Source organism: Tauraco erythrolophus, chromosome 1, assembly GCF_009769465.1.
Source record: "Tauraco erythrolophus isolate bTauEry1 chromosome 1, bTauEry1.pri, whole genome shotgun sequence".
Taxonomy (NCBI): Eukaryota; Metazoa; Chordata; class Aves; order Musophagiformes; family Musophagidae; genus Tauraco; species Tauraco erythrolophus.
In genome coordinates this window covers 82,110,074-82,120,237 of record NC_141465.1, presented here as the reverse complement: position 1 = coordinate 82,120,237, position 10,164 = coordinate 82,110,074, and the positions used below count along the sequence as shown (strand labels likewise).

The window sequence follows — 10,164 nt, the reverse complement described above, 5'->3', positions numbered from 1 at the left end:
GTTAATGTATTTAATCTCATTACTGAAGAATTCCTCCACAAAAGTCATCTGGGGAGTGCATGTGTGTGTGTGTGTATGTGTGCGTGTGCGTGTCTGTGTGGGTGGGTGTGAGCTTTGTAGATGTATAGATAGGAAAAAAAATCATAAAAGAGTTTTAAGAAACGTGTGATGTGGAGAATGTGTCAGTATTCTCTCTGTTGAATTAAGCTGCCGTTTTCAGCACTGAGCATTTTTCTTTGGATTCCTACCATGGCATTTCCACCACCGGTTAAAAATCAAGGTAGAAGGAGGGGAAGACCTTGATGCGCTGTTCACTGGGGAGGTTCTGAAGGGAAGGGGGAGCTGGGTAATAGGGGAGGTGGGGAACCTCGTAAAATGGTGCTTCTTTTCTCTTAAATTAGAACCGTGAAACTGAGCTGACAGCCATTTTATGTATATTTATGGGGCTGGTGGTGAAAAAGCAATCCAAGGAAGCATTGAAATGCACCCCACATGAACAGAACCAGAACAATTCCTACTGTGACCTCACCTTTTTAAACACCGCAGGCATTTGACTTGCCAGGAGTTGCCCATCAACCTTTTAATCAATGCATGTCATCTAGTTTTCGAAAGTGTGGGAATTAGAAGTGACAGGAGTTTTTTTTTTGTTTGATTAACAATCCATTCTCTACCTCACTGAAGACATACATAAACTTTGTGTCCATTTTAAATTTTATGGGGCTATGCTATTATGCTTCTTTCTTTTTTTCTCCTTATCCTTACAGGAAATAAAATGTACGCTTGCTGCTCTACAGTAACTTTGGAACAGGACCTCAACAAAAAAAATGCATATCTGGATGCTGCAGACGATCGCGTTTGCTTTAACATCGCTAGTCCTTTCGTGGGCAGAAAGCATCGAGTATTATGGGGAAATCTGTGATAATGCGTGTCCTTGTGAGGAGAAGGACAGCATCTTAACAGTGAGCTGTGAAAACAGAGGGATCATCAGCCTTTTTGAGATAAGTCCACCAAGGTTCCCTGTCTACCACCTCTTGTTGTCTGGGAACCTTTTGAACAGGCTGTACCCGAACCAGTTTGTCAATTACACAGGGGCTTCGATTTTGCATCTGGGGAGCAATGACATACAAGACATCGAAACCGGGGCCTTTCATGGTCTGAGAGGTTTAAGGAGGCTGCACCTGAACAATAACAAGCTGGAACTTTTACGGGATGACACTTTCCTTGGGCTAGAGAGTTTGGAATACCTACAGGTCGATTATAATTATATTAGCGTCATTGAACCCAATGCCTTCAGCAAACTGCATTTGCTGCAGGTGCTGATTCTCAATGATAACCTCCTCTCCAGTTTGCCCAACAACCTTTTCCGTTTTGTGCCCTTAACTCACCTGGACCTGAGGGGTAACCGGCTGAAGCTGTTGCCCTATGTGGGCCTTTTGCAGCACATGGATAAAGTGGTGGAGCTGCAGCTGGAGGAAAACCCCTGGAATTGCTCTTGTGAGTTGATTGCTCTAAAGGATTGGCTGGACAGTATCTCCTACTCTGCTCTGGTGGGAGATGTGGTTTGCGAGACCCCTTTCCGCTTACATGGTCGAGACTTGGATGAAGTCTCCAAGCAGGAGCTTTGCCCCAGGAGGCTCATCTCGGATTATGAAATGAGACCGCAGACACCATTGAGCACCACAGGGTATTTCCACACTACCCCAGCCTCGGTCAACTCCGTGGCCACTTCCTCTTCGGCTGTTTACAAATCCCCCTTGAAGCCCCCCAAAGGCACCCGCCAACCCAACAAGACAAGGGTGCGCCCCACCTCCCGCCTGCCCTCAAAAGACCTGGGATACAGCAACTATGGCCCCAGCATTGCCTACCAGACCAAATCCCCGGTGCCTTTGGAGTGCCCCACTGCCTGCACTTGCAACTTGCAGATTTCTGACCTGGGCCTCAATGTCAATTGTCAAGAGAGGAAGATTGAGAGCATTTCTGAACTGCAGCCCAAACCCTATAACCCTAAGAAGATGTATCTGACGGAAAACTACATTGCTCTGGTACGCAGAGCAGATTTTGTGGATGCCACTGGGCTGGATTTGCTGCATCTGGGCAATAATCGGATCTCGGTCATTCAGGACCGGGCTTTTGGGGATTTAACTAATTTGCGAAGGCTGTACCTGAATGGGAACCGGATTGAGCGGCTGAGCCCAGAGCTGTTCTATGGGCTGCAAAGCCTGCAGTACCTCTTCCTGCAGTACAACGTCATCCGGGAGATAGAGGCGGGCACCTTTGAACCTGTCCCCAACCTCCAGCTCTTGTTTCTGAACAACAATCTGCTGAGGTCTTTGCCGGGGAACATTTTTTCTGGTCTGTCTCTCTACAGGCTGAGCCTGCGGAGCAACCACTTCTCCTACCTGCCGGTGAGCGGGGTGCTGGACCAGCTGAAATCCCTGCTGCAGATAGACCTGCACGAGAACCCCTGGGACTGCACCTGCGACGTGGTGGGCATGAAGCTGTGGCTGGAGCAGCTCAACACCGGCGTCCTGGTGGACCAGGTTATCTGCGAGTCCCCGAAAAAGTTCGCCCAGAGCGACATGCGGGCCGTCCGGGCGGAGCTCCTGTGCCCCGACTACTCGGACATCGTCGTCTCCACGCCCACGCCGTCCCCGGGCCAGCTGCCGGCCAGGACCACCCCCTCCTCCTCCACCGTGCGCCTCAACGGCACGGCGGCGGCGGGCGGCTCCGCGCCCGCGGGCGGCGCCGGCGGCGGCAGCTCCTCGGTGCCGCTCTCGGTGCTGATCCTCAGCCTGCTGCTGGTCTTCATCATGTCCGTCTTCGTGGCGGCGGGTCTCTTCGTCCTGGTGATGAAGCGGCGCAAGAAGGGCCAGGGGGACCACGCCAGCGCCAACAACTCCGACGTGAGCTCCTTCAACATGCAGTACAGCGTCTACAGCGGCGGCCACCACCACCACCACCACCACCACCACCCACACCTCCAGCAGCACCCGCCCCACCGCGGCGGCGGCGGGGGGGGCGGCGGCGGCGGGGGGAGCGCGGCGCTGCCCAAAGTGAAGACCCCCGCCGGCCACGTCTACGAGTACATCCCGCACCCCCTGGGCCACATGTGCAAAAACCCCATCTACCGCTCCCGGGAGGGCAACGCGGGCGAGGATTACAAAGACCTCCACGAGCTCAAGGTCACCTACAGCAGCCACCCCCTGCAAGGCGCGGGGGGCGCGCCGCCGCCCCCGCCGCCCCCGCCGCCGCCGGCGCCCGGCGGGGAGGACGCGCCCGTGCGCAGCCCCGCGTACAGCGTGAGCACCATCGAGCCGCGGGAGGAGCTGCTCTCGCCGGTGCAAGACGCCGACCGCTTTTACAGGGGCATTTTGGAGCCCGACAAACACTCCTCCTCCTCCTCCGCGCTGGGCACACCCGGCTCCACCCTCCCCGACTACCCCAAGCTCCCCGCCGCCTACACCTACTCCCCCAACTATGACCTTAGGCGTGCCCACCAGTACTTGCACCCGGGGCCGGGGGACGGCAGGCTGCGGGAGACGGTGCTCTACAGCCCCCCGAGTACTGTCTGTGTAGAGCCCAACAGGAACGAGTACCTGGAGCTAAAAGCAAAACTAAACGCAGAGCCGGACTACCTCGAAGTGCTGGAAAAACAGACCACATTCAGCCAGTTCTGAGAAACAGCCCCTCTCCCCTCTCCCCCCGTCCCGCCCCCCCCGCCAGCCACAGCAGCTCCTTCTCTAGAGTATTTGTATTTAACAACCACACGCAAAACAAAGAAACGTAAATGCTGACCTCCCCCCCACTCGCCCCCCTCCTGTTTTCCTCCTTTAATTCATTTTATTGTAGGGTGAAGTGCCTTGGCACAGGATTTTTCAGCTTCGGGGAATGATTCTGAAAGGGTGTGCTGTTTATTTTGTTTTATTTTCAGGGTTTTTTTTTTTTCCTCTTTTTTTTTTTTTTTCTTCTACTGTGTTTGGAACTAAGAAACCACCTATTGTGTAAATTGGGCACAACACTGGCGTTGTGCGTGTGACCATGTGTGCATGGGGAAGGTGGCAGGAGGGTCTTGTCAGGTCATATTCAGGTTACAAGTACAAAAGTCACGGTTGCTTTTATTATTTTTTTTTTTTGTACAGACATTGTTTAATTTTGTTTTCTTTCTGGTTGAAGAGTACAGCGCACATTTTCCCCTTTTAGCCATGGGTGAGTCTAAATGGCTTTTATGGAGAGATTAGCACACCCCGACTTTAATACAAGGTTTCCTTTTTTTAAGGATGTGTTTGTATGCTTTCTGGACTTTTGAATTAAAAAAATATATTATGATCTTTAAAAGGATCACTGTAGATGTGGACAAATCATTAAAGAGTGCAGAAATATATGATCCATAACTGGTTAGTGAAAATAACTTATTGATGAAATATAAAAAAATATTTTATTGTAGCACCTATTTTTATATGCACATTAGCATTTCTCTTTCCTTCACTATTTTAGGGCCTAATCCTGCAAATTCTTACTCACTGGAGTATCTCTACTTGTGAAAGAAGTCCCAGTTTAGGCCTTAATCCTGCAGGCACTTAAGCACGTGAGCAACTTTACCAATCGGTGTAGTCCCGTGGACTCACTCATTGAGCAAAGTTAGTCAAATGTCCAAAAGATTATGACAGAGGATGCAGAACTATTCTTACAAGTAAAACTACTGGGATGTTTAAGTGTTTCTTCTTTTTTCAAGATGGGGTCCAAAGTCTGCAAATTGCTTTAAAGTGTTGCATTGAGAGCTTTTTTCCCAAAGCTGATGTAGTATCAGAAGGACCTTTTAAATCATTACAGATAATGCCAATTATGACCAAATCTCAACAGACAATCTAAGACATGAAATCTGATCACAATAGACAAAATATCATGTTTCACTATTAAAAAATGTACCTTTTAGCAACCTCCCGCTCAGGCATCTGGTTGGGCAAACTAGTGAGGGACATGTAGAAGGCATTCATTTTAGCAGGAAAAAGTGTTTCATTTTTGATTTGTCAGTTTTCTCTTTCTTTTCTCTCTTTTTTTTTGTTTTTTTTTTTTTAGTTAATCAAAATATAACGATTTTGCAACTGTTGTAGTCAGTTTCTGATTGTTTAATCAAGTACAATTGCACTTGTACAGATCCACGTGTTTACTGGCATCCTGAAAGACCAAATGATGGACTGTACACATCTATATACAATGTCTTTACCCCTTTGGGCAGCAGGCAATGGCAAGGATATTCATAAACACAGTATCACTGTAAGATGGGACAACTGATGTCTCATATGTATCCCAGCACATGTGATTTTTTAATAGTTTCTGAATAAACACTTGATAAATATTTCAAATGTAAGATCATGAAGTAACGAGTATCTGAATTTTAAAACTTCTTGCCAAAATCGTCTGTTTGTACATTGGATTCTCTTTACTAGCTATTATGGCACATCAGAAAGATCTAACATTGTTAGGCAAAACATAATGTGTTCAAAACATGACATACAGTAATTACCAGCATACATAACACAGGTCAGAGAGCAACACAGGGATATGTGTTTCACTGACATATTCAATAGGATAGTTTTATATTTATGTTTTGTTTCCTCACTGGAGTGTTCTTTAATATATGGAACACGGTAAGTGATATTTCACATGTGGTTTTGTCTTTCTTCATCAGGTTATCATGTTTGATATTGTTTGCAGAGTTGCTCACTAGTACATCTTTTATTGCAAAAGGGCTGTGTTCTGTTCTGCTTTTCCTATCCACGTACAATCTGTCACTTTCTACAAAAACAAAGCTATATAACTGGTCTGTTGGAATTCAAGATAAATGTTGTGTTGGCATGTGTTCTTCCCTTTATGCCACCCACACTGAGCAAAAGCAAAAGAAAAAAAAAGCTTGACTGTATTTAACTCGGAACAGTTTAGTAAGTGGAGTGTTATTTCAGTTTGAAATGCAGATATGAGGGGTGTTCTTTTGTCACAAGACATGGCTATTCTGTGCGCTGCTCCCTATCTCCTGCAGACTTCCCATTGCCACTAGTGAGAGAGGTGTGTTGCTGCCTGAGGTGCGGTTTTGGAGCCCTAATTTTGAATTACCTCCTTTATAACCACAGCTGAAACCAGTGGCCTGGTTCTTCTTCCGTTTAAACTCAGTGGAGTCATGCAGTCGTTTAATGGGTATAAATAAGAATATTTTCAGCCTCACTGGCTTTGTCATTCACTAAGAGAAAGGCTAACTAAGTAAAGACTGAATGAGAAGGTTCTACAAACTATGTGTCTGTTCATGTGTATATATATTTTTTTTTTTTTCTGTGTGATTCTAACCTCATAAACAGGAGTTTGAATAGGCGTCAATACAAATGTAGGACGAGGTTCTTAATGTGAAAGGTACATTTTACATGGCATTCTGCCACAAAGAGGCAGCATCCACAAATGAGTAAATGAGCAGGAATTGCCTGGATTTGTAAGAAATAGCTGATAGAAATGCCTCAGCAGTCTGTTTATGCTTACATTCTGATGCTGCCATTTCTAAGGCCGGTAGTACTGCTGCTTCCATGTTTTCTACATGCACTTAATAACTGACTATGAACAATTTTTCTAATGGTCTACACTAAAACCAGAACAATTAATAAAAATCTCTTCAACTTCTCATCTTCAGTAAAAAAAATAAATCAACAGTTGCATTATTGGAGAAAAAAATTAAATGTCATCAATTACCTTCAGAAATTGCATTCTTGAAGATAAATCCTTGAAAAAGGATCCAGAGTGCAAAATAATATTCTTTAGTCAGTACTTCTCCTGAAACACACCTGAAAGGGCTCTTTGTGAATGAGGATTTTAATGGTAGTAGGATTTCCCACTTAGTGGCTACAATGGTATATCATCTGTGGAAAATTATAGTAAGAAAATGTAGTTGGGCATATGACTTGACAAAGGCAGATGTGCCTCTGATTTGAAAACAGGATAATTTGTTTAAAGAAAAAATGTCTGTGTAAGAACATGACCTTTGTTTTGTTAGCAACATCAGTGAAACCTTCTGCATGATGATCTGCTGAGTTAGCGCTGACCAAAGGGGTAAAAGTGTAAGAAAAAACAAAAATCCTTATTTTGAGAATTCTTTTGAATACGATTTTAATTTATTTTAGGCTGGTTTTCAGACTGATTTAGGTTGGTTATTTTGTGATTTTTTTTCCCTTTTTTTTTTTTGTCTTCTGACAAGTAATATTGAGTTTATTGAATCACTCATATGGCCTCACATTTTATTTCAAAAGTGCATGAAATTCTGTGATAAAAGAGGAAAAAAAGTGGAAAAGAATCCCAAATTCTCAGTTTAACTACTAAGATGAAAATGTGGATTGTGATAATATAGAACATTTATTCTTACAAAGTAAAAGAAATATTATTTTTTTTTACTTTCCTTTGTTTTTTCATAGGGTGCCAATTTAATGTCGTAAATACTAATGATGAGTTTAGGAGTGTGATACCTTTTTCTCTCTCTCTCTCCCTTTTCTTTTTTCTTTTTACTTTTTTCTTTTTCTTTTTTCTTTTTTCTTTTTTCTTTTTTCTTCTTTTTCTTTTTTCTTTTTTCTTTTTTCTTTTTTCTTTTTTCTTTTTTCTTTTTTCTTTTTTCTTTTTTCTTTTTTTCTTTTTTTCTTCTTTTCTTTTTCTTTTCTTTCTTTTTCTTTTCTTTTCTTTTCTTTTCTTTTCTTTTCTTTTCTTTTCTTTTCTTTTCTTTTCTTTTCTTTTCTTTTCTTTTCTTTTCTTTTCTTTTCTTTTCTTTTCTTTTCTTTTCTTTTCTTTTCTTTTCTTTTCTTTTCTTTTCTTTTCTTTTCTTTTCTTTTCTTTTTTGTTTTCTTCTTTTTCATTTCCTTTTCCTATTTTTATTTGCTCTTTATTCTTTATTCTTTATCCTTTTCCTTTCCTCCTCTTCTCTCGTCTTTTCTATATTACATACTTTAACTTCATCTTTGATAAAATGAGCTGAATTTCAACTGGTTAATTCCAGAAGATATACCTTGTAATTTCTAGGTATTCTTACACACTACTTTAAACAACAGGTCTTATCAGTCCCATCAATGATTAAAAGTCTGACATAAATGCAGCTTCAACTTTTGTACTTGTAAAGTTCGAATTCTCACACTTTTTTTTAGATTTACCTCCCATTATTTTAATGATCACTTAACATTGTAAAAACATGTTCAGTTGATTCTGTATATTGTAGTATTTAATTTCTGAATATTTTCCTGTTTTCATTTTTTATAAAGCTTATGGACAATTCTTAGGAGTATTTATTTTTGGAAAACATATTAAATGTCATGGTACCTTTTCTCATATTACATAATAATTTAATTCTTAAAGTAATATAACAAAATTAATGGTAAAATATCATAAAAACTGAGCTTCTGACCCATGGAAAACACAATTTATAAAATACATCTGGAAAGACAGGAATAGCTAATCATGGTTGTAGTAAAATGTGAAGGTAACATCCTGGTTCTGCAGGTTGTTTGAACACTTATTTAGCTGGAGTTTAAATGTCTGACCAGCATATTACGTGTTTCTTACAGAAACTTAAGAGTCTGATTAATGCATATGGTTCCCTCTCAAGGGGCAGAGTTCATTAAGGCGCTATATCCTGAAGGACAGGGTAAAACAAGAGCTCCCTCATTTTTAGAGGGCAGGTTCTTTATATTGCCCAGTGTCTCCAGGGAGTCTGAATAGCCTTTCATTTGATTAAAGATTGGCATACTGAAATGCAGCATCTTCAAACCAGCCTCTAGAGAAGGGGGCCAAAATCTTTGGTTATCTTTTGCAGAACTGAGAATGCTATTGGCACTACTGGCACTGAATGAGAAAAAGAGGGAGAGAAGAGGGAGTGAACAGCAAACACAATTCCATAGCTGTCAGCCTTCAAATGGTCTTCACGTTTCTACAGATTATTTGATTGTAGGGAACTTGTACCTCCTTTCTGCAGCATCCATTTACTCTGGGATATGTAGAACCTTGAGCTAAGGAGTGACAAGCAGATGGAGGAGTAGATGAGTGAGGCGGTTCTGTGAGAGAAGTGAGCAGGATAGCAGCACTCTGAACGGGGTGTCCGTACCACTTGTACTACTACATTTCCCAGCCTTTCTAAGAAGCTTTGCAATGTGCTCCGATGAAATGAGAGCATATATATCTCCTTGCAGTTCAGCAATATTGTCTTACAGATTTGTGTTTATCCATCTATGTATAAATACTATCCTAATATAAATATCACAAGTCTTTACAATTTATATTGCTTTGTTCTGTTCTTTTTTTCAGCTACGTTTCAGAGTACCTAGCAGTATGATAATACTCCAGAAATACTAAGCACAGTTATGCTTTAGAATAATTGTTTATTCTTAAAACACTGAACAGAACAGAGTTAGGAAACAAAAAGAGGCACATTTAGGTCCTAGGAAACAAGGGCATTTAGTTAATTGAATATACAAAGAAATAAAGTGTAATGAAGTTTGTAATTAAATGGTTATCAAATTAACTATTTAACTTACAGCTAATGGGCCACATTTTGCTTCTAGTTGAATAAGTACAAAACTGGAATTCATTGACTTAAGCAAGTTACAAAACATTTACCTTGCTCTCATGAGGTTGGCTTTTTGTCATTGAAATAAGCCATTGTCTTAGCATTTCTGTTTCGTAAAGTAAAAAATTTGAATACAGTAATGCTAAACATTTGTAGTTCTGCTATGTACCTCCAGAATGAATTACATCTATTTCCAATCTGCTGACAAATTAACTGAACATTAACATAGTATAGCACTGTAAAATTTATCTTGGAACTATATTCTCCTGATTATACGGGAAGTTCAGTTTACATCCGCATATACAAATGTGGTTCTTGAGAATGATGAACCACATGAACTGACAACACACCTTTATTTAATTCTGTGTGCTTGGTCCTGAAACCTTGAATTAGATTAAATAGCTGTTGATAAAAATTTTTCCCTTTGTGGGGTTTTTACCATGGAAGATACAATCACTTTTACTGCAATTTTGCAGCCTCATATTTACAGTCCTTTTAAATTTTGAAGAAAACTATAGACCATGTCAAATGGAAATTAATTTTTTTTCTGTTTGGACAAATTATTGCTATTGTATATCATGACA

The 10,164-nt window shown here is 41.6% G+C and overlaps 1 protein-coding gene across 1 annotated transcript; it reads left to right on the top strand.

The window, feature by feature from the left end:
- Positions 1-772: 772 nt before the first annotated feature.
- On the top strand, positions 773-3,677 carry SLITRK5 (SLIT and NTRK like family member 5). Its single transcript, XM_009989407.2, has one exon. The coding sequence runs from the start codon at positions 825-827 to the stop codon at positions 3,675-3,677; it is 2,853 nt and encodes a 950-aa protein (XP_009987709.2). The 5' UTR covers positions 773-824.
- Positions 3,678-10,164: the final 6,487 nt, after the last annotated feature.

Coding starts and splice junctions, on each gene's coding strand:
- SLITRK5 (XM_009989407.2), top strand. CDS start 825: ATGCATATCTGGATGCTGCAGACGATCGCGTTTGCTTTAACATCGCTA.